At 31.4% G+C, this 24,454-nt stretch overlaps 3 protein-coding genes across 6 annotated transcripts in view; 1 reads left to right on the top strand and 2 right to left on the bottom strand.

The window, feature by feature from the left end:
* Nucleotides 1-146: 146 nt before the first annotated feature.
* LOC124421811 (protein bride of sevenless) lies at nt 147-7,417 on the bottom strand. 3 transcript variants are annotated; one of them, XM_046957445.1, is made up of 8 exons: nt 5,797-7,417; nt 5,560-5,688; nt 4,911-5,399; nt 4,003-4,512; nt 2,991-3,482; nt 2,136-2,482; nt 1,310-1,549; nt 147-475 (listed from the first exon to the last, which is right to left on the bottom strand). In XM_046957445.1, exons 1-8 carry the CDS (start codon nt 5,951-5,953, stop codon nt 236-238), a joined length of 2,604 nt encoding a protein of 867 aa, XP_046813401.1. In that variant the 5' UTR covers nt 5,954-7,417; the 3' UTR covers nt 147-235. The 3 variants fall into 3 exon arrangements, with proteins under 3 accessions (XP_046813401.1, XP_046813400.1, XP_046813402.1); XM_046957444.1 differs by having other exon boundaries at nt 151-459; nt 5,797-7,414; XM_046957446.1 differs by lacking the exon at nt 2,991-3,482 and having other exon boundaries at nt 151-459; nt 5,797-7,414.
* A 301-nt stretch (nt 7,418-7,718) lies between these two features.
* Nucleotides 7,719-15,506, bottom strand: LOC124422100 (lysyl oxidase homolog 3A-like). Its single transcript, XM_046958088.1, has 8 exons — nt 14,867-15,506; nt 13,754-13,900; nt 12,950-13,225; nt 12,420-12,626; nt 11,643-11,940; nt 10,516-10,644; nt 9,865-9,988; nt 7,719-9,597 (listed from the first exon to the last, which is right to left on the bottom strand). Exons 1-8 carry the CDS (start codon nt 15,087-15,089, stop codon nt 9,475-9,477), a joined length of 1,527 nt encoding a protein of 508 aa, XP_046814044.1. The 5' UTR covers nt 15,090-15,506; the 3' UTR covers nt 7,719-9,474.
* Nucleotides 15,507-19,006: 3,500 nt separating this feature from the next.
* Nucleotides 19,007-24,454, top strand: part of LOC124422098 (G protein-coupled receptor kinase 2) — a 27,647-nt gene continuing 22,199 nt past the window's right edge. The window contains exon 1 of one of the 2 annotated variants that reach the window (XM_046958086.1): nt 19,007-19,728. The gene's annotated coding sequence lies outside the window, so the exon portion shown is untranslated. Of the gene's footprint in view, nt 20,540-24,454 lie in introns of both variants that reach the window. The other variant, XM_046958085.1, reaches the window with a different exon arrangement.

Genomic DNA, 24,454 nt, shown 5'->3' with positions numbered 1-24,454 from the left:
CAGAAGTCAAGTATTTTTTATTTCGTAATCTTAAAATATTTCACACATTAAATTATAAAACTTTTCTTACTTTTTTTTTATTTTTTTTTTTTTTGATATATTATTCCTTAATTTATATCAATAATTTATATCAATCAATCTATATATATATATATATATATATATATATATATATATATATAAATTAAGAAATCAAAATCTTGTTATTCTATTAATATCTAAGTCCTCCTGTTCTTCACAAATCGTCGCTTCTGTTTGTCCCATTTTTGGAGTGACACATCTCGAAGGATACGATTCGTCGTGTTCTCTTCGGTTCAAAGGTAATCTGTTCTCGACGTAAACGTCCGTCTCGATACAATCTTTCTCCTCTAATATTAATTTTTTCTTCTTCTTTCGTTGAGACTTCGGTAAAGCGTAAGCCGAATCTACGTTGCTCCTCTCGATCTGGACGCTTTGAGGCTAAAACATAACGGCACTACTTGAACATTTTACTCTGATTCTTTTTTTAAGATTTCCATGAATTTTATTTTATTTTATTTTATTTTATTTTTTTCTTTCTTTTTTTTTTTTTTTTTTTTTTTTTTTTTTTTTTTTTTTTTGACAAAATAATAATACTATCGATAATATTATCCATCGACCTTCCGATTCATTTTTAAAATTGATTGAATTTTTTTTTTGTTTGTTTTTTTTATATATAATTATATACGCATATATATATATATATATATATATATATTTATATAGGTATGTGATTTATATATTAATATCAATTAATAATATTATTAAAGTGTATTGATATTATTTATGAAATATATAATTTGTATTAATAAACTTTACTCATACCTACATATATAAATATAATATATTTGTATAATATTATTTATATGTATATGATATTAATAATATTAAGATTAATATTAAATTAATTATAATAAATTAATTATTTTGTATGAAATTTATGAAAACGTTTGGGACACGTTGATTGACAATGTAATCACTGGCCATAAATCGATATAATTATCTAATATCTTTTGTACATTTTTTCGCATAAATTTATTCTTGTTAAATAATAAATAATCGAAATTTAATTAAAAAAAAAAGAAAGAAATTAAAATAAAATAAAATTTTTTATAAACATTTTAAATAAACATTACAAAATTGTGTTTTCAATTAAACCTGAAAAATTTAACACGTCGACGTGCAAATCAATAAATAATAATTATCGAATTTTTTTTTTATTTTCTAATAATATAATGGATATATATATATATATATATATTAATTTTATCATCGTCATAGAGTCACTCACATCAATATTTTCGACGCATACACGTGGTACACCGTATGAATTTTCAATTTCTCTCATCTCCGGACGAAAACCATAATTATTGTAACCTGGTATTCTCCTGGGATCAGGACTCCTGCAATGACTCAGTGACCTTGGATTTGGGCTTGAACTACCGTAATAATTTGGAAACATAGGAGGAGCTTGTAGGTTGTTTGTACTACCAGCACCCATGGGATGAACGTAATCATAAAATCCTCGATTCTATATTAGAATCATAAGAGAGAAAGATCTATTATTTATTCTCGATCGATCGATACAACAAATAAACAATATTTCTTTCCTTTTTTTTCTTTTTTCTTTTTTTTTCTTTTTTTCAAATTTCATCAAACATCAAGTGTAAGAGCAAAGATGAATACGCGACGGTCTTCTATGAAATAAAAGAAGCATAAAATGACTTTAACGTAAAATATTACGATGAGTTAATCTATAAAATAATAATAATAATAATAATAATAATAATAATAATAATAATAATAAATAAATAATGATTTAACAGAGAATCTATAAAAGGTTGCACATGCGACAACGTGCTTTTAATCCAAGTAAGAAATCTATGCGAGGCATAATTGGAGAAAGGGAAGAACAAGAGGGGTTGGGAGGGGGCTGGTGCGTTACACAAGATTTACGATACAGTTCAATGAACCGTGGATGAAAAGGCTTTGAAACTAGTCAAGTGCTAAAATAAAGAAAGAGGAAGTAAATGAAGAAAGTCAGAAAGTTGACTTTAATTAATTTTTGAATTTTGAAATGAAAGTGTTATTTTTGTACGTTGATTCTTTCTTCTGACCTGTCTAGCAAAAGCATTTGTTGTTCTTGGATCGGATGTTAAATCGATGACAGGATTGCATCTTGCTCGAAAGTCTATCTCTCTTGGCAAATTTGTCACCATGTAATAAGTTCTCGGAATGAGAATACCAATGATGATTAGGTAGGCCGTAGCTAATATACCAAAACAGACCACAGTGTCGCGAATTTCCGGCTCCATCAGGATGAAAGACGTCACCCAGATAGCCCAGCTAACAACTAAGCCAATCACTGTTCCAAAAAAACACTTCCCTTCGCGATAATTTCTTTCTATGTGAGCGATGAAACAGCAAACGACGAATAACATTGCCAGTAAGAATATATCGTAACCTATAGAAATAAATAAAAATTAGAAAATATTTTCTTATTTATCTTAATAATATATATGTATATAATAATAATATATATATTAATGTATTAATATTATAAATAATATAATATATTAATATAATAAACAGATGTATATATATATATATATATATACATATTATTTTTATATTATAAAATATGATATAACAAAAATGATATTTCCTATCGTGTAATAAAATTAAATAGACAGACAATATTAAATATTTCATTATATACATATATATATTTATATATATCTTATTATTATATTAAAAATAATGAATTATTACGAGGAGACATGAAAATTATTTTGTAATAATATTAAAAAGATTTAAAATTCTTCTTATCTTTATTTATTTATATAGCGAAATAATTTCTACGGTCTTATAAGTTTCGTTACAAAAAAAAAAAAAAAAAAGAAAGAAAAAACGAAAAAATAAAAATAAAATAAAAGAAAAAAGAATATTATGATTTTGCATTAAAAGATTACCTAAGAGAGCAATAAAAATGAGACTCCTGACTACGATAGCGGAGTCGAGGGTGCTGAGAAAGAAATAACTGGTCGATATGGCGATTTGTACACCGAACACGAAGAACACCATTAGCCCCTGGAGGTAACCGTTTATGTGAGTGGTAAATAGACCACCCGTAGAGAATGCTAGAAATAGGGCCCTCGACAACATCACTGAAAAGAGCAGGCCAAAGGCTAACGTAGTCACGAAGATCTTTCTTGAGTTCAAATGCTCTCGAGTACTATACTGATCGTCGTTCATGCAAAATGGTAGAACCGTTTGCAATGTGAATATATTTCCTAATATCAGAACGATCGTTAACGTTGGATTTCCATCTAGTATATCCTCGACGAAATAACGATATAAAATAAATATGATGATGACGATGCAAGCAAAAGTACCGCTAACGGCAACCGTTAGGAAGATTGGTATCCAAGTTTCTGTCTTTAAGAAACCATCTTCTTGTGTACCTATATTTCAAAATATAATCTATTTTTGATAAATGTTTTATTTAAAAATATCATATGTCAGATATAACGATATATCTTATCCATTAAAATGTTCCGTTCTCATAGAGTTAGAACGAATATTATTTGAAAATATATCATTATAGAAAAAACATATCTTTCTTTTCGTTCATTATTTAATAATAATTTTCAATATGAATCGACTTAATGTCATATTGTCTATAGGACGAGCCAAAAATTTATACGCTAGTTTACAAAATCAATTACACCCTTAACGAGATACTGTTCTTTTTTTGTTTAATTTTTTTTTTGCTTTTTTTTTTGTTTCTTGTTTTTTTTTTCTTTTTTTTTTTCTTCAGATTGCAAAACTTATAAGTTTAGGAACTTTGGATCTACTTAAGGAAACTTTTATCCCAGTCAATCTCCGTATTTACGTCAAAAGCACGTTTTGTCTATTTTCTTTTTTTTTTCTTTTTTCTTTTTTTTTTTTTGAAATTATTCCTTCTACTTAAAAATTACTAACCTTTAATTAAATCACGTGAATCGGATCTCCTTTGAAAGTTCGCACATTGCTCGCAATTGTTGGCGAATTTTTTCAAACAGAGCTTTGGCATTCTCGGTATTTTTTTTTCCGGCAATATTCGAAATTTATTTGGCTCGATATTATACGTCGCAACATCGACGAGCGAGTCCTGATGATCTTTCATAGAAACGATATATTTTATTGACTGAGCTTTCGGTAAAACTTGTAGTGTTTCGTAAATATCGACATTTTTAATATCTTGACGATTGTGAGAAGTGAAACGTGGCATCGCGCAAGATACATTTTCTCGAGGACAATTTCTCTTTCGTAAATCATGCAAGAGTCCTGCCAATTCGATTATAGCTTTACCAATACCTAAAAGATATGGTGAATGTGTTATCGTATTGATACTCTTTTCGGAAAACTTTTCGATCGATTGAAAAAGTCCTTGCTTCGTATCGATATCGAAGGATACCATTCTGACGATGTACGATCCTGATGGCACCAGATCTGAAATAATTCAAAATTTTCTCATCATTCAAACAAATAAAGTTTCTAATCTATTCGCGAATAATGTATAAATGAATTTTCTATTATTATCAACCAAAAAAAATACAGATTGGGTCAAAGGTTATAAGGTGATTTAAAAAAAAAAAAAAAAAAAAAAAAAAAAAATCGATTACTCCTTAACCAGACATATTAGAACTAATTTTCTTCTTTGAAGAGAAAGAAAAAGAAATTTATCTAAAAAGTCTCGAGAAGGAGTAATTGATTAAGGAAACAAAAAAAAAGAAAATGAAAAGAACTGCCAAAAATTTTAACTCAACCTGTACAACGAAATATGTTTGAAATCTTAGAAAATTCTTTTCGTTACATTAATATTTTATCGAAACCTTCGAAATGTTTACCATCAACATGGGACCTGTCGAGAGATAAAACTATCCACGTTTTTCTAGGTCCTTCGACCTTTTCTCCCTTTTCAATCGACCTTTTTATATCGTCGATGTTTCCGATAACAACGATCAATGCTTCGGTAATATTTTCCTCCAATTCCTTAATATCCTTGTAGTTCTTCACGCATATACCAGAGTTTCTTGCCGCTTCGAAAAAATAATCCAATAGAAAATCAGAATTGATTAGGACCAAATCGATAGATTCGAATCTCGTACTGATATAATGCACCATGATATTGATCAATGGCTTCGTCAGATTCTGTTCACTGTAAGAACTGATAGGTAATACACTAAAATTATGCAAAGGCTCGAGAATATTGTTATAGATGGCTGGTACAAGTACGCCCATTTCATAATTTTCAGAACAATCAATATCCACGGCAGCTTGTAAAGTTTGCTTATAAACTATAGTCTCTTCCTGGCACGTATCGAAGATCCTTAATCCTATAAAAATCGTTAAAGATTATCATATAGATTGTCTCGCGCGAGTATCGATGAAAGGAAAAGAAAAAAAAAAAAAAGAAAAAAAGAAAAAAAAACCAAAGAAAGAAATGAAAAAAATTTTTCTTTGATAATCCTAATACAAATTTATTATCTGCTTTACCCAACGTTAAATCGGGCACGTATTTCAATTTGTTCAAGATTTTTATGACGAATATTGCCGTTGAAATTTCTTCGTATCCTTTGACAGACGTAAAGTTACAAAAGGTTCCATAGTTCAGATCGACGAAAACTACAGGACATTGGAACAAAATAATTTATTTATTTATTTATTTATTTATTTATTTTTTAATCATATAAGAAGAAGAAGAAAAAGGATTTAAAGATCACGATTACTTACCGGATAACATTGCATCTCCTGGTATTTCTACGAGTGTTCGATTTTTTCCGCATACTACTTGTTCCTCCATCGTAAAGTTCAATATCGAAAGGAAGAACAATATGTTCGTCATCGAAAATCTTGACATAGTGATGACGATTGTGATCAAGCGAATCATAATTGAGGATTGACGTTTTTGAAGAATTTTATAGACGACGACGACGACAACGACGATGACGATGTCGACGACGACGACAACAACATTCTCTTTTCCCTTTTACGTTTTAGTTACGTACGAAGAAAGGTAAAAAAGAAAAAAGAAAAAAGAAAAAAAAAAGGACTATTAGTTTGCTATTACTTGGCCGATGAAAATCCCTCGAAGCGTTTCCTTCCCCTCTTCCTCTTCCTCTACCTCTTGCTCCTCCTCCTCTTCCTCCTCGGTCCTTCGTAATTCAATATATCACGATAGTCCTTTCATCATCGATCGATTTAGCTGGACATTGGAACACGAATCCTGGTCTTGTTAGATTTATCTCTTCGACGATTTGAATGACGTCAATGGAAAAAAAAAGAGAAGAAGAAGAAGAAGAAGAAGAATATTCGTAATTGGAGTAGATTATCGAAGATAGACGTAGAATCCACGTAAAAGGATTCTCTTTAATATTAATTTCGATTCCGTCGAATAAATTCAACCACGAGAGTCATATCTCGATGAAGAATTATCGTAATTATTGAAAGCACGATTCGATCGTCCCAGAGACAAGTTTCCGAATTAATACGTTGAAGTTGTTCGATGAATGTGTTGAGGATAATTAAGGTCGTAGAAATTTTCAAGGACGAGGACGAAGTTTCTTTCCTTCTTTTTTTTTCTTCCTTTTTTTTCTTTCTGTTTTTTTTTTTTCCTTTTTTTTTTCTAAAGAAGAATATCTCTCGGCTTTGAATACACCGAGTATACACGTTGATGAACGAGAAACGTTGTTAACGAAGATAGGAAGTGTCCGATTGATTAACGATCTTTTTCATACTGCGATATTTCTCAATAATCACTAATAATTCACGAAATTTGACGATAGCTTTTTGATTATTACGACGAAAACGACGACGATTACTCGTAGGACAAAGAAGTAGCTTCATGTCGATGCCGATAACGTTTAAAATCTCGACTGGGACAAAGATATTCTCGAGCAACAGAACCGTGGAAGCCATATTTCTGCCTGGCCTAGACCCGCCAGTCTATGTACCTCTTAAACGAATTATATACTTCGGCCAACACAGTCACGTTGACTTTCTGCAGCCATTTAAGGTGAACATAATCTTTAATTGACTGACAGGGTCTTTTCCTTTTTACTTAATACCACTCCTATACAAAATTGTGTTACATCGATAAAATCGTTTTTAGAACGGTTCTATGACTGGATTGTCGTTCTTCTAAAAAAGGCTGACAATTGATCTTACGATCAAGAGCCATCTTTCCATTTCTCAGCCATCTTGCGGACTTTATTTCATTAACGAATTCGTTCGTTTCCCGTTGGTTTCATTAAATTTCAATTTTTATTTTTATTCCAAATAATTTCTCTTTTATCATCTTTAAATTAATTATTCTTAACAATTCATCGTCGTTATATTTCTCTTCTTTATTTTTATTCATAATATTATTTCTTTTCTTTTTCATTTTGTTCTCTTCATCCATGCTCGTTATTAAAACTAACTGAATCCAAATTTATATATATATATATATATATATATATATTTTATATATATATATAATATTTTATATATATATATAATTTATATATATATATATATATATATATATATATATATATATATATAAATTTGTCAAACTATATAGAAGTTCATTATCTCAATAAAATAAATATATCATTCTGAACAATTTTACTATCTAAATATGTCTTTAATTATATGTGAGATTGTCAAGTTAATTATTCTTATCTATAGATATATTACATATTGTAATCCATAGGTATATATATATATATATACAATTTATAATACAATTGCATTCATATTTATATTTATGTGTACATATGTACATGAATGTATGTATCCAAGTCCGACTGATTTAGTTATCGGATGTACGTTTTGTACCGACGTAATAGCGTTAATATTATGAAAGTCGAAGCGCGTAGGTTGCTCATAAAGACGACAAAAAACGACAAGCTTGGCTCGGGTAAGCATCGAGTTAATTAGATTCTAGCCTAACAAAACTAATTTAAACGCTTAAACCTTAAACTCGTTAAAAAGGACTATTCTCTTTCTCTTTCTCTCTCTCTCTCTCTCTCTCTCTCTCTCTCTCTCTCTCTTTCTCTCTCTCTTTCTCTTTTCTGTCATGTAGCAAAGTAAAAGCGATAAAAATTTATTTTAAAACTTTTATATGATACTTCTGCCAGATAGAACTCACAAATTAATGTATTTCTTTTTTTTTTTTTAATTCACCTCTTTTGAACTTCTTCAAAATATAATCATCACGTTTATATACATTCTTTAGTTATATATAAACCAACAAATATAAACAAACGTGTGTACAGACATATATGAAATTAATGTCAAAATCAATCTGAAGATATTTGAACAAAGAAAATTACAATTTTTATATACACACACACACATATGTATGTGTGTATGCCTGTGTGATAATCATAAGAACATTTTTAATAATTAATAAGAAAAATTCCAATTATGTAATTATGCGGAGAAAGAAAAAAATTATAATTGTACTCGTCAAAATTTTTGTTTTTCTACGTAATCGTGATCATCGATCATCATCATCATTGTCGATCATACATTTATTTTATTTCAAAATGAGTATTATTTTACACATGATGCATAACTATCCATTATAACAATTTTTCTTCTCTCTCTCTCTCTTTCTCTCTCTCTATTCCTTTTATTTTCTGCAACGATACATCGATCATAGAAACCGCTGATCGATCGTCCTTCGAAAAGACAAAACCTAGTTAAAATGCAATTCCAAAGGCGTGTTGTAATTTTGTGGATGAGAACACAATAAAATCTCTCTCTCTCTCTCTCTCTCTCTCTCTCTCTCTTTCTGTGTCTCGATCATTCGTATCAATTAGTATACGAAGATAGAGAGATAGATAGACAGCGAATGATTCTATACTAAAACGTGAAACGAATTAAGTGCAATATGTAACCAGTGTAAATTCATGGAGTCATAGTGTCTACTTTGTTGTCGTCTACACTATGGAAGAATAAAGAATGCTTTTACGTCAGCTACCTATAATAGTCTAAAATAGCGTCCACTTTATGCATCGTATACACCGATCATCGGAGTGCAAGGAATAAAGAAAGAGAGAGAGAGAGAGAGAGAGAGAGAGACAGCTAGAGAGTATAGCAACGTTAGACGATCGATCGTTTGCTATGCGATAACGACCGGCGTCCTCTTTTTTATATAGATTTATTCTTACAATAGTTAAAGTGTATCGTTCGATTTTATTTCTGAAAAATCGTAAACATCATCTATGAGAATTAATAAAAATTTTATGATAAGACAGAGAGAAATAGATAAATAGAGAAAGAGAGAGAGAGAGAGAGAGAGAGAGAGAGAGAGAGAGATAAAGGGTGTATGAGGAAAAAATGATAAGCAGCCTCTCAGTTTGCATTGTCCTATCGAAAATTTAGATAACAAGAGTATTATTATAATTTCATTGGATCATATCAAGGTCGTCCCATGACGCAACTATGCACAGTTGCGAATGTTTCGGTATAAAGCAAACGACAGATCGCTGCGTTATTGTCGAACGACATTTCGCCGACCTTAAACTCCGGATTAACAGCGACCTGAAAAAAAAAGGAAGAGAAGAAAATAAAAAAGAAAATACGGCAGAGAGAGAGAGAGAGAGAGAGAGTGGGAGAGAGAGAGGGAGAGAGAGATAGAGAGAAAAAAAGTGATAAAATGAAAGCTTTTTCTTAATTGTTGATGTGAACGTGCAGTGTAAAATGACAGAGAATAAAAGGAAGGAAGAAGTTAATTAGAAATTTTTGTAGGCATAAAGAGACAAAGGTTACTATTTAATAATAAAATCTATTAATCTATTATATATTTACCTTAAGCGTATATTGTCCTGGTTCTAACTCGGAAATGTCCACCCACTGACAATCGATATTGTGTTTGTATATGTCGCTACAATTAACGGAGATTCCTTGGTCACCGTAATTAGCACATTTATATCTGTAAAAAAAAAAAATATATATATATATATATATATATATATATACACGAAACAATAATTATGAAAGATGTGGCCTAAGTTAAAAAAAAAAAAAAAAAAAAATAAAAAACAGTTTCTCCCGTAATTCGTACAATAAGGTGTAAAAATATTTTTTTTGTTTTGTATTATTTCAACTAAATGAGATATTTGAAGAGCTACTATTTAGGATGGAATACCTTTTATACACGATGGACCAAAAGTTTCTCTTTTCTCTTTTTACTCTTTTTTTTTGTTTTTTTTTTTTTTTTTTTAATAATCAATGACTCTTTCTCTCTCTCTCTCTCTCTCTCAAGACTTTCCAGGCTAATTTTTTTTCTTCTTTAAATAATCGTAAGAAAAGAAAGAATTAATAAAAAGGTAAGAGAAAAAAAAATAATTAAGCTAAAATGTTTCAATAATGAACGACTAATATTTAACATCAACTTTTGATCCAATCATGTATAATATGAATAATTACAAGATACTTCTGTCGTTCTTATACATTTACCGTGGCACAACTCCTGGAATACATTGATTATCCTCCAAACAAAAGGATGCTTTGTGACCCTCTGCCACTTTCTTGCCACTCGAGTCGATGATATCAAATGTAGCGAAGACTTCCATAGAGTGATAATGCCTATAAAAAGAATAGCAACGTTTTAATGGATTAGTTATTCGAACCTCGGCACTTGAGCATGTCTCCTTGATCCATAGATCATACTTTCCAAACGATCTATTATACACGTCATTTTTACACAACCAATTCAATGCTACTACGAGTGTTACGGCAATGTTACAAGAAACATTGAAAAGCTAACTAACAAGGTCATTCTCATATTATTATATGTATGTGTATATATATATATATATATATTTCAACGTACATGATCTATCAAGATGTTAATGCAAAATACATGATCGATGTAACGAGATAAATTAATGTATTAATTAATTTTTCAATTAATTTTATATATGCTTATATAATATTTGTTTGAAAAAAAAAAAAAAATAAAGAAAAACAATAATAACACGAGCGAAGAATGTTTTTATTTTATATATGTAGAAAAAAATGCCTGAAAAATTTTGACGAACGATCGAACGAAATCATATTTTAATTAATTCTTTCAATGACTTCAATATGTTATAAGTTCTTGAGAAATGACGAGTGAAATATTTTTTTTTAATCTTGAAATTGATAGACGAACGTATCCTTTTATAATCAAATAGATCGTAATATTAATCCAGTATTCATCGAATTTAATGTATTATATTTTATCGAGAGATAGCTGGCGCGAGAAAAATGGAAGTATTTTTATTTCACGATTTAAAAAATAAGAAAAGAGAAAAAGAAAAGGGAATATCATTTGAAAATTTCCATCGTTATTTAACTTTTGACATCTTAAACTTCGATAAAATAATATAAAACGAAATAAAATGAGAAAAATCACGTATGAATTTGATATCCGTCGTGATAGGTTAAAAAAAAAAAAAAAAAAGAAAAAAACAAAAAGATGAATAAAAAAAATAGAAATACGTACATACATCGATAGAAATTTTATCGTAGTCAAGATTTTCTTGTCACGAGAGAGAGAGAGAGAGAAAGAGAGACGTCATTCGCTTATCAAAACAACTCACATGTGACACATGTGCCATTCCCATAAATGTTTAGGCACGGCTGGTCGGAAGTCAGCGGTTCCGGCATTTAAAATCCTTGCGGTAAACCTCAAGAGCCTTCTGCTCTCAAAATGCCAATTATATGATTCCTTTTGAATTTTGTACGCGCGCGAAGCCACGCAATTTTCTTCCATAGCGCATTGAAGCCAGTAAAGCTGACGATCTTCCAAATGTGCTGTTCTCATTAACTCGATATGATCAAAAATGAGATCAGGCATATCTCGAGAACACACTACACCCGCTACATTCTCGTTCCCACCTATATATATAAATATATATATTTGTTTTTTATATAATTCTTTTATTAATTTATTAATTGATCTATAAAAATATAAATATATCAAATTTCTCATTAAACAATATGTAAAAACGTTTATTAAACATTAACATAATTCTATATCTTGTTATTTGATTAGATATAAAATTTATTTAAAAAAAAAAAAAAAAAAAAAAAAAAAAAAAAAAAAAAAAAAAAAAAAAAAAGAAAATAAGAAAACGAATAAAAAAGCAAGAAATTTAGAAATACCAATTTTGATAATATGATTTCTAGAAATTATAAAAATATTTTATTTTTATAAAAAATAAAAACAGAAATTAAAGAAATTAATCAAGGATTATTATTCAATTATTCGAAATAAAATATATAATTTAAAGATTAAACATTTAAGTAACATATACATATATATATATAAGATCTGGTTGAATTATAATTAGAATTTCAGCTGTAATAATACATACCTGAACAATCAGAAATTCTATCGTGTAAACATTCAACCAGATTCTTTTCATCCCCATGACACCGTACACCGCTAATCGCTATGGGTATAGTCTCGCCGACAAAATAGTTGCTTTGTGTCGCGTCGGAGGCGTAGCCAAGGCCTAGTTGACGACAGACCACCCCTGCTTCGAAGAGGGACCAGCCGTCGCCACATACGACACCCCAATCTAGAACGGCAAACGCTTGTATTTATGTACCTAACTGTGTACCCACGTTCTGTTCAAGTTTGCCGACGATCCTCGGTGATTAGATTGAGAAAAAATCAAAGAAAATATACAATAGAGAAAGAAAATGATTGTAAAATATAAAAAAAAAAATCTAATAATAATTTTATTATTATTATTATTATTATTATTATTATATTTTTATATTACATTACATCTCTATCATTTTATTATTATATTTATTGTTGTTGTTATTATTATTATTATTATTATTATTATTATTATTATTATTATTGTTACGGAATGAATTAACAAGATTAATTTACCAGCTGTGCCCAGTTTAATTTCAAGTCTACCCTCGTTATGAACTCGACCTCCAGCCAATCGTAAGGCCATGCCCTGCTGATGCACATCCTTGATCCTTGACTTTTCTTGTTTCTCTTTAAACGAGGAAGACAATGACAATTTTTCTTCTTCGTGAGAACAAATAACACCGGCAGCCTCGTTGCTCTCACAATCAGAATTTCCCCATCCATCGAAACGACATTTGGAAAGTTCCTCTTCTGTACCGTCGCAATAAATATTATCCATCCAGTACTTTCCTGGAAAAAAAGAAAAGAAAAGAAAAAAGAAAAAAAAAAAAGAAAAATAAGAAAATCGATCGTCCGATCTATAACTTCGATCTTCTTCGATCAAACGATCCATTTTTTATTATCACATTGGTCGAGATTTTAATTAAACCAATAAATATTCTCAATTATTCTTAATTATTTATTTCAACAATGAGTTTATATTCGTTTACAAAAACAAAAAAAGACATTAGTTTTTTTCTTTTTACATTTTGAATAATATTTATACATTAGTGAAAAGAAAAATTTTTCTTCAAATGGTTCTTACTATTGTCCGACTAATTTCGAATGAAAAAAGAAGAAAAATAAAGAAACGGTCCTTGGATAAACGCTATTTCGAGAAGTAGTAAAACAAAAAGAAAAGAAAAAAATAATAATAAAAGAAAGAAAAATAAGAGGATGAAGAAGAAGAAAGGAGAAAAGAAAGGATAAGGATGGATTAATAGTATTTTCGAGTTCGAACAGAGAAAGAAATAAAGAACAAAAAAAGATTTTCCTCACTTTTGGCCTGTCCAAAATAACCGTTGGTCGTCGGTTTAATTGCACCGTCGAACCCTAATTGTCTGCAAACCACATTGGCCTCCAAATAATCCCATTCGTCGTCGCAAATACTACCCCATTTACCCTCGTGCAATATCTCTATATTACCTGGATAACAAATGACAAAAAAAGAAGAATTGAAAAAAAAAGAAGAAAAAAATAATAATAATAAAAGAAGAAAAGAAAATAAATAAAGAAATAAAAGAAATAAAAGAAATAAAAGAAACATAGCTCGTCCAATATTCTCAACGTGAGATCGGTCGTAACGATCTAAATTAAGAATCTACGATATCGCGATGACGTTCGAATTTTAGAATTCCCGCGAAAAGGATCTCTTGATAAAAATGGTGAAAGAGAGAAGTCGTTAAGGCATCCATTATTATTACATCGGACTGATCGACGCGCGAGAAGATAATGCCAATAAAAAGATTATTACGCCACGGCAATATATCCATAAATTTCATTTTATCTTCAATTAATATGAATATCAAGAATAAAAAATATTTTTAATATATCGATACATTTTTTCTTTTCTTTTTTTTTTTTTTCTTTTTTTTTATTTGTTAAATATATAAACACATAGATGCGTTAAGTATGTATATATATATATATATATATATATATATATATATATATATATGTGTAAAATTAATATTTATGAACATATATACATATGCATATGTATATTCATGTACATCTACATACCCCACGATTCACGGTATCGCCTAAGTACGTCACGTATGTGTTATGTGCGTCAAGTACATAGTCGTTGACATAAATCTTACTTGCGTTGACCTCTTTTTAATCATTCATTACATAACGTTAGTAGTATAATATACCAAACAATCGTCAGCTGATAAAAATATATTTTTTTTATTCAATTAAATTCCGCGTTTAAAGAACCCTTAAAATCCGCTTTATCGATTTCGTCCCATCATAAAATATATATTTTCGCGGGAAATTTTAAATGCTATGCGATCGTTCAAACAATTTCTCTCTCTTCTTTTCCTTCTTCCTTTTTTTCTCCTCCCTTTTTTTTATCCTTTTCTTCATAACTTTTCAAAACGTACCCACCTTCGTAATCGCCATTCTCACCACCGACCAACTTTATCGCACCCTCTTGCTTTTTTAACTTTCGAAAATCTCTTTTAAGCTTCTTCACCATTCGTGCCTTTTTCGCGCGCTCCATCGTCGATACGTTATCGTCATCGGCGATCACGTAAAGATCAAACAAAGCTGATACGATCGTCATTAAAACGAGCAGTCCTCTCTCGCTTAATAAATTATTCAATCTCATCTTTCGGATCTTTCTTTTTCATTCAAATTTTCTTATAATCTCTCTTTCTCTCTCTCTCTCTCTCTCTCTCTCTCTCTCTCTTTGTCTCTTCCTTTTTTTTCTTGCTTATGTCGTCACGAATGAAATTTTTTAATATTATTGACGAAATTCGACATTTCGAATAGCTTCGTAAAAAAGCATGGCGATCAATGATTCATTTCTTTTAATATACCGATACATTTGGCAATGGCTATTGTAATTCGATAAAAAATTTCTATCATAGATCGTTTTAAAAGGTCAGAATTTAAAGATCTTTCTTCGAAATCGTTCGTCCCGCGAACGTCCGTCTGGACACATTAAAAAACTTAAACAACACGTGTATTTCGTTTACCGTTCTCCGGACTACTGATGCGTGCACCGCCGATCACGCAATGTAATATCTTTGCTCTCTCGTGTAACGCAAGAGTATCGTCTACGTAACGCAACGAACGATGTAGTATATATATATATATATATGTATGTATGTATCTATGGAGAAGTTGGCACTTCTTAAGAGGCACACATGCTAGATCGTTTCTTTTTCTCTCTTTTTACAGTCCCCTCATTCTCTTCTCTCTGTCTCTCTCTTTCTCTCTCTTTCTCTCTCTTTCTCTCTTTCAAAGTAGTTTTTCTCATGTTCGTCATCGACAGCGATGAAATGATTGAAATTAAAGACGTTTCCAAATTAAAAGACTAAACTTAAATTTATCGTACGATCAGATTCCTTTTTCTTTTTTTTCTTTTTGTTTTTTTTTCGACTAAACCAAAATTTCAAGTTTTTTCATTATTTCATCAAAAGAAAGAAAGAAATAGAAAAATTTGCAAATGATATTATTATAATTAAACGAAAATATTTTGAGTTTCATAGCTTACGTCGTGAACAAAATCTTCAATGTGAATTATCCCATCGAACAAAAGTATTCTTACTTTTTTCATATTTTGAGAAAAAGAAACAAGAAAGAAAAAGGATAAAAAAGAGTCCAAAGAAAGAAAAATTTGCAAGCGTTATCACGTTTTATTGAAAGAAAATTTTAGAAAGTTGCGCTATGAAAAAAATAAAAAAATAAAAAAAAAAAAAAAATAAAAAAAGAAGAGAAAGAAGAATATTTCGTTCGATTTACGAGTTTCCATTTCGACGTTTAAAAAGAGAAAAGAAGAGAAAGAAGAAATGTAAACAATTCCATAGCCACAATAATGATAATAATAAAAAAAAAAGAAAAAAAAACTAGTTGACCAGATTTCGTATATTTCCTTTTTTATTTCCCTTTTTCTTTCTTTTTCTTTTTTTTTCTTTTCTCCCTTTCAATCGTTGATAAAGCATAGCCATGAGTTATGTTTGACATCGTGGAAATATGCGCAATCGCTTCGTCGAGTCACCACCAAAGAAGGCTTTAACGTAGTACATAAGTACGGATCGGATTCTTCAGAGAAATTCTTCGAATTCCATTGATGCATGGCCGAAGGTTTCGATAGGGATCGTCGAAGACGTTATCCGGCTGTTTCGTCTAAAGCGCACGAGCAGTCATTGCCGGCTAAATGTGGCGCCATTGTTCGTTTCCTTTGAAATTCATTATCTCGTGACCGCTCGTCAAAGTGACGGTGATATTAAAGGATTCCCTTTTCTAAGAAGAAATGTAAACAAGATGGCAATCCCCTCATACTAAATTTATTTATTCATTTTATTATTATTATTATTATTATTATTATTATTATTATTATTATTATTATTATTATTATTATTATTATTATTATTATTATTATTATTATTATTTTCGTCTTCCATATTTTCATCGTATACTGTGTCAAAGTATCGTTTAAAATACACCCAAAAAAAAGGAATAAACGATAATGATATTCATTATCTCTCGTGAAAGTGATGATGGTGATGTTAAAGGATATTTCTTTTTATCTTTTTCTAAGAGAAGAAATATTCCAACAAGACGACCTATCCTCTCGTGTCTAATTTATTTATTCATTTTTATTATTTATTATTATTTATTTATTTATTTGTTATTATTTCTTTTTTATTTTCATTTTGGAAGCAACGTTCGAATAAATAAAATTCATTAAGACGTTAATCGATCGTCAAATGAACGATAAACGATACAAGACAGCAAACTTTTTTTCCGTAATTTGTTTATACGTTTCTTCTTCTTCTTCTTATTATTATTATTTCTTTTTCTTTTTTGCTTTTTTTTTTTCTCATCTTGGACCGTATCAATGCGTATCGTATCATTCGGGAAAATACATAAAATGGATAAGTGATTGAAAAAAAAAAGAAATAGGGATATATGGCAATTTGATCTCTAAGGAAAAAGATCTAGACGTTTAGAAAGCCTCTGTGGCTGAGCAAAACGTGGTCGTTGTTATTCGATACGTTAGTCCGTATCGTTCGGAGTTTCACAATCGTTTGGGTCGTCGATTCGAAAAGGGTAACGTTGATTATTAAAGGAAGAGAGTGAGAGTGTCGAAAGAGAGAAATAAGAGAACAGAATGGAAGGGGAAGGGAAGAGAAGTGAAAAAAAAAAAACAAAAATAGAAGAAAAATATCGTGACGGAAAGTCAATCCAAAAAGAGAGAGAGAGAGAGAGAGAGAGAGAGAGAGAGAGAGAGAGAGAGAGAGAGAGAGAAATAGAAAAAAAAAGAAAAAGAAAGAAAGAAAGAAACGAGCAAATTTTATGATTTCAAATCAAGATAATTAATTCGAACGGCTTCGAATCAATCTATAACTTTGTGTAAGACATTTTTTTTTCTTCCTGGAGTGTTGTTAGATCGTGAGCTCACGCTACTCGTCATCCACTTGACGAGGACGTTTATGAAAAAAAAGAAATGAGAGAGAGAGAGAGAGAGTTAGTGAAAGAAAGAGAGAAACAAAAAGAAGAAGAAGGAAGTACATATATATACATATATAATTCGAATAACAGGCTCCTTTTGACACGCTTCGTTTCGTGGCGTAACCGCGACTAACGTGGCGAAGCAATTATCGTAAGCTATTAGTGAAAACGGCCGACGGCTAAAATTCTTGACATACTTCGAATGTGAGCCTTCTTATCGTAAGGGATGAAATCATTTGGATCCATTAAAGAACGAAACGAAAGAAAAAAAAAAAAAAGAAAAAAAAGAAGGAAAAAAGAAATTTAATTTTCTAAATCTCGATTACTTTTGATCACCCTTGAGGAACTCCGATATCGAGTCAAATAAAAATATGAAATTATTTGATTTACATAATCCTTAGAAGGTATAGAATATATATATACATATATATATATATATATATATATATATATATATATATATATATATATATATATATGTATATTTTTATCGATGTACAAATTTTGTAATAGGATGAGATGTTTTCTTTTTTTTTATTTTTCTGTTCTTCTTCGTTCGTTTTTTTTCCTTTTCTTTTTCCAAAGCAAATAAAAGTAACGTGTGGGCGATGAAGCCGCGTTACATGAATTATTTATATCCAATCTATAAATTATAAACTCGTTCTCGTACGACCTATGTATGTATGATCCGATGATATACGTCAATGTCTACTACTCCTACGATTGTAGAGAGAGGATCGTCTGTATAGCATGAACGGGGAAAGTGGGACAGTAGAGTTCTTTTTCGTTTGGACAATGGACACCATAAATTGCGAGTACTTATATGTTATAACGTTTATATCAAAAATTAAGTACGTAAGTCGCGATTCACAGGTGAATTCCTAAGACGATCTTAGCATTTCTATGTACCTATGTACTTTCTAATATTATTCTATTGTATCGAAGCCATTGCAATAATAATAATAATAATAATAATAACAACAACAACAATAACAACAACAGTAATAATAATAATAATAATAATAATAATAATAACAATATTAATAATAAACAATCGTCGTCGTATTATGTATAAATAAAAAAGAAAAAAATCATAATAAACGCAAATCAATAACGTAACTTTTTTCAAAATCGATAGAGTATTTGAATTACGCGCGACATAAAACGTCGCGATATCTCTCGTAAATTCTTGGAACTATCGACTGGAACGTCGATCGGCACGTTAAGTTAATCGTTAGAATACTAGGAACAATAAGAATCTATGATTTTCTTACGCGTACCATATGTATATATATATATATATATATTTATACATACATGCATACATACATATATACGTATATATATACACGTACACTTTGGTTTTTTGAAAATTCGAATATGCCGGGTTTTTGATGATTCCCCAAGATGGCGGTCATCGATGGTAAGGGGACAAACGAAGACAGTATTATAACTAGGGACTCTACCACGCCCAATCGTCGACGTCCGCGCGTCTATCCCTCTCTCATAATTTCTCTTCGTCCCACCAACGAACAGCGCGGCATGCGCTTTCGCGCGTCATCCTTACTCGTCTTCTGCCGTTCGTCCTCCCCACCACGACGACGATTATTCGTTCGTGTCGACGGCGGCGTCGGCGGCAGCGGTGACGATGTTGGCGGTGGTGGCGGCGGCGGCGGCGGCGGCGGCGGCAGCGTTGAACGGCGGCAACGGCGGCGACCGGCGGTGGCGGTGCATCGTGCCTCTCTCATAGCCACGGAGCATGCCAGTCGGTTTTTATCCATTGTACGGTACGGTACACGCAAGACAATTTCGACGTTTGCAATAGTCGTGCCTGTAGGGCGCTTTAAAAGACGATCACGAGGGATCGTCTTTCTTTCTCTCTCTCTCTCTCTCTCTCTTTTTCTTTCTTTCTTTCTCTTTCTCTTTTTCTCTCTCTCTCTCTCTCTCTGTCCCTATCCGTCCATTCTCTTAGCTTTTCGCACGTATTGTGTGAGAGCGCGAACGACAGAAGAAGAGAAAGAAATTATAGCAATAGTGGTAGTGGTCGTGTTCGTTCTGGTGGTGGTGGTGGTGGTGGTGATAGTACTAGCAGCAGCAGCAGCAGCAGCAGCAGCAGTAACAGAAGTAGTAGTAATATAGTAAGTGTAGTAGCAGTGTAGTAGAGTAGGAGAAGTAGGTGGGGGTGGCAAAGGAAGAGGAATTAAAGTAGGAGGTGGTAGTGGTGATAGTGGTGGTGGCAGTGGTGGTGGTGGTGGTGGTGGTAGTCGTGGTGGTGGTGCTGCTGCTGCTGTTGTAGCGGTGGTGGTGGTGGTGGTGGTGCCGGTGCTGGTGCTGGTGGTGGTGTTGGTGGTGGTGGTGGTGGTGGTGGTGCTGGTGGTGGTGGTGGTGGACCGCGGTTCGATAACCGACGAATCGCATCGTTGCAAACCGGCCTGGACCGTATCGTCGGATACGCGTGCTCTCCTTCAAAAACGGAAGGAGGAAAAAGAGAAACATCATTCTGTCTGTTTTCCTCGTGGCCAAATCGACAACAAAAGGATCAACAACGAGTGACCCGGCATTAAGTTCGAGAGCGCACAACTAACGTGCAAATACGAAGTAAGAGAAATAAAAAGAAGGTGCGCGCTCCCGTCACGGCAGCGGTGCCGGCAGCCATTGCCGTTTTCTTCTTCATCGTGTCTCCTCTCGCACTTACGATCGCGCGCTCCTCTGCGTCGATACGGTTGCGTTATACCGGGTGTACCCGAACGGTACTTGCCCCCTCCCCTTTATTTTCTTCTTCTCCCACTCTGTCTCTTTATCTATTTCTTTCGTCTCTCTCTTTCTCTCTCTCTCTCTCTCTCTCTCTCCAAACACACACACGCACACACGCATATTATCTTTCGTTTCATCGTTTTCTCTTTACCGTTGACTCGTGTGTCTCGTGTTAAACCACGCGAGTTTCAATGTCGATGAGTTTCGACGTCGCTCGTGACTCGTGTTCGTTACGTACGTACGACTAACTCTGTCGATAAAACAGAACTCTTTCTTTCTCTCTCTCTCTCTCTGTATCTTTCTGTTCTCCCTCTCTCTCTCTCTCTCTCTTATTCTCTTTCTCTCTCCCACTCTCTCTATCCTCTTCTTAACCACTCTCCCAACATATCTCTCGCTTCCATCTCTTTCTCTTCCTCGCGTATATGCACGCTATGCACGTGCATTCAATACATGTGCGTGACACGCACGTCGAGCCGAGCCGGGTCTCTCCTCGAGTGACGTTAACCTCATCCTAATCTACTCGCGTCCTCTTGAAATCTCGAACGAGAGCTTATATCCGGCGATTTTCTCACGTTAGTCCGAGTATCGTACTCTATCGATTCGATTTTTGTTTTTATTTTATTTTATATCATTTCATATCATTTCATTTCATTTCATTTCATTTTATTTATTTTATTTTATCTCTTTTGTTTTTTTTTCCTTTTTTTTTTCTTTTTCTCTTATTTTCGTCTATCCTCCCGACAACTCCTTTCACTATTCTATTCGAATTAACATTTTCATTCTCCTATATTTTCATACCTTTTTTTTATTTTTATATATATATATATATATATATATATATATAAAGTGTAAAAATATTCATATTATTATTCGCAATTCTTAATTTTTTTACATTATTATTTCCATATACTAACTATTTCTATATTATTATTTCTACATTATAATTTTGCGTATTCAATAAGAACGAAATAATAATAATAATAATAATAATAATAATAATAATAATAATAATAATAATAATAATAATCTTACGATTCCTTTCGATTCTTATCGTTCAATATAATATATTAGTACTATTTGGAAAAATGCGAAATTATCGCTTGTATGAAATATAAAATGATCGATCATTTTACGATGGATCGATCGAACGTTTTGATAATCATCAATAGTTCAATTTCAACTGAAGAGAAATACGTAATATTCCGATCGTAAAATTTCTTAGATCGAATAGAGAAATGAGGAGGTGGGGTTGGTGACGGATGGGTAGCGGAAGGGAAGATGTTAGTATGTGATAGAAGGGATCGGAACGGTCGATTCTTGTCAAACATTAGGATAACGGGTGTTACGAGAAAATTTATGTGACAATGATATTAGACGACGAACAATATTCACCAATGGAGAAGATCGATACCTAAATCTTCATTTTCTTTCTTTTTCCTTTCATACGATAAAAGGCTATCGGTATTTACGGTATTACTTTTACATGTTCCTTATTCACATATCTTTTTCTATTTCTGTCTATCTCGTCTAGACAGAAAACGATAGAAATCTCTAATGCAAATAGCAGAAGAAAGGAAGAGAAAGAGAGAGAAAGAGAGAGAGAGAAGGAGAGGGAGAAGGAGAGGGAGAGAGAAAAAGACAGAAAAAATATACTACAGCCTAGTCTGTTTAAAGGGATGATGATAATCTTTAATAAAAATAGAAAAGAGAAATGCAGTGAGAGAGAGAGAGAAAGAGAAAAAGAGAAATATATTATAATTGACTATTAAAAAAAAAAAAAAAAAGGGAACTCTATTTAAATAACTTAAATGACGAAGCAAAGAAAAAATACAAAAAAAGTAGATATTTCGCGGGAAAATTGTACTTCACTCTCTCTCTCTCTTTCTCTTTTTATTTGTTTCTCTTTTGGATGTATCATCGCCGTGAAATTTTGACTTTTGTTCCTTCGGAAAAAGGGAAAAATTAGAGTAAGAGTTATCGATAAAGAAAGAATGAGAAAGAAAGAGAGAGAGAGAGAGAGAGAGAGATAAAGAGAAATCTTTTCTAAATGGTCAACATTTTCTTCTTCTACTCGATCCCACGATGAAAGAAAGAAGAAGAGAAAGAGAGAAAATATATGTGTTATACTATCGAATAGACTTAATATATAAATCGTCTTAAATAATTTATCATTAATAATTAATCACAATGAAAATTTAATCGTTCTTGTCGCTATGTCGCTATCATTCTGTATTATATTATTTAATTATATCCCAACGATTATCTTGTAAAATATTATCGATACGATAATATCCAAATATATTATTGTAATTAGCTAAGAAAGGAGTTAACATCATGTAAATTGATTGGAAAATTTATTCTACCGTGTAAGGTCGAAATTGAAAGGATGTAAAGATGTAATCATATGAACACATAGGCAAACTCGAGGAAAAGAATTCCATTAATATTCTGTCGCTGTTATAAAAGTTTAATCAGTTAAAAAAGAAAAAATTAAAAAGTAGATAGGTATTATTCCTGGATCCGTGGATTAATTGAAAAGAAAAAGAAGGAAAGAGAGAGAGAGAGAGAGAGAGAGAGAGAGAGAGAGAGAGAGGGAGAAGAGAAAAGAAAAAAAATTCTTTGCAAATAAAAGAAAGTCGAAATTAAAGGAATTAAAAATGTAATCACGTGATCAAAAAAAGGGACTCGGGCAAAAAGATCCATTAATATTCCGTCGCCGTGGTACAATTTTAATTAGTAAAGAAAACAGAGAGTAATCGTGGATTCGTAGATTAATTGAAAAAAGAAGAAAAATTAAAAAAAAAAAGAGAAAAAGAAAAAATAAAGAAGAAGAAAAAACAAGGAAAAAGAAATTTCTTTTGCGAACGACGAAAGGCGAAATTTGATGGAAAGAGAAAATGTAATTGCGTGACCATAAGGGATACGAGGAAAATAATTCTGTTTAATATTGCGTTAGAGTTGTTTAGTAAAAGATAATGTCAGACGTACATATGTATATTGTTTAGCGCGAATAAACTTTTCGTAATAAGGAAGAGAAACGTCAGACTAATTTTAAAGTTGGTATTGCTTTTCATTAGTCTCTTATTAGAAGCTTAGAATCCGTCGTTCCTTTTGAGAAGGATTCAATTATCATTTGTTATATTACTTCTTCTTCTTCTTCTTCTTCTTCTTCTTTTTCTTCCTGTTGAACTAATCCGTAATATCCCATAAGTATCCTCTCTATTATAACATCGAAATATCTTTCAATTTCGTAAATGATTTCTTTCCCCGACATATTTATTTATTACTTATTAAATTTCTTCGAAACATTTCAAATCGATTTGAATAATAGATGTTCCGACGTTTCGAGATTCGAAAATTATTAAACAACGAAGAACGATGATTGTTCTGACGTCGAACGATCGTCGTTGGTCGTACTCGTCATCGTCTGGTCGGAAGTTATTCGAGATAATTTTCACGTGGCTTCCGACCTCGTCTAGATTTCTCTCTCTCTCTCTCTCACTCTCTCTTTCTCTCTTTCTCTCTTTCTCTCTTTCTCTCTCTTTCTCTTTCTTTCCTTCCAGAGAATATATGAATATAAATTCGAATAAGTATTTGTACGTTTATATACGCATATAAGTATATATATTATAACGAATTAGACATATGACAATAACTAACTTTACATTATTAAATATAAATATTAATAACGAATTAAAGAAAAGGAGTATATATATATATATATATATATATATATATATTCTTTTTCTTAATATTAAA

Source organism: Vespa crabro, chromosome 2 (assembly GCF_910589235.1).
Source record: "Vespa crabro chromosome 2, iyVesCrab1.2, whole genome shotgun sequence".
Classification (NCBI taxonomy): Eukaryota; Metazoa; Arthropoda; class Insecta; order Hymenoptera; family Vespidae; genus Vespa; species Vespa crabro.
The sequence above is the reverse complement of the archived record's forward strand: the minus strand, read 5'-3'. Positions and strand labels throughout refer to the sequence as shown.

Bases quoted from the DNA above. Each gene is read 5' to 3' on its own strand.
- LOC124421811 (XM_046957444.1), bottom strand. From the start codon at position 5,953: ATGATTCGCTTGATCACAATCGTCATCACTATGTCAAGATTTTCGATG. The intron at 4,513-4,910 runs GTAAACATTTCG...GAATTATTTCAG, and splicing joins CGACAGGTCCCATGTTGATG to ATCTGGTGCCATCAGGATCG. The intron at 2,483-2,990 runs GTAATCTTTTAA...TTATTTCTATAG, and splicing joins CATTTTTATTGCTCTCTTAG to GTTACGATATATTCTTACTG.
- LOC124422100 (XM_046958088.1), bottom strand. From the start codon at position 15,089: ATGAGATTGAATAATTTATTAAGCGAGAGAGGACTGCTCGTTTTAATG. The intron at 9,989-10,515 runs GTAAATGTATAA...TTTTTTTTACAG, and splicing joins ATTCCAGGAGTTGTGCCACG to ATATAAATGTGCTAATTACG. The intron at 9,598-9,864 runs GTAAATATATAA...TTTTTTTTTCAG, and splicing joins CAGGACAATATACGCTTAAG to GTCGCTGTTAATCCGGAGTT.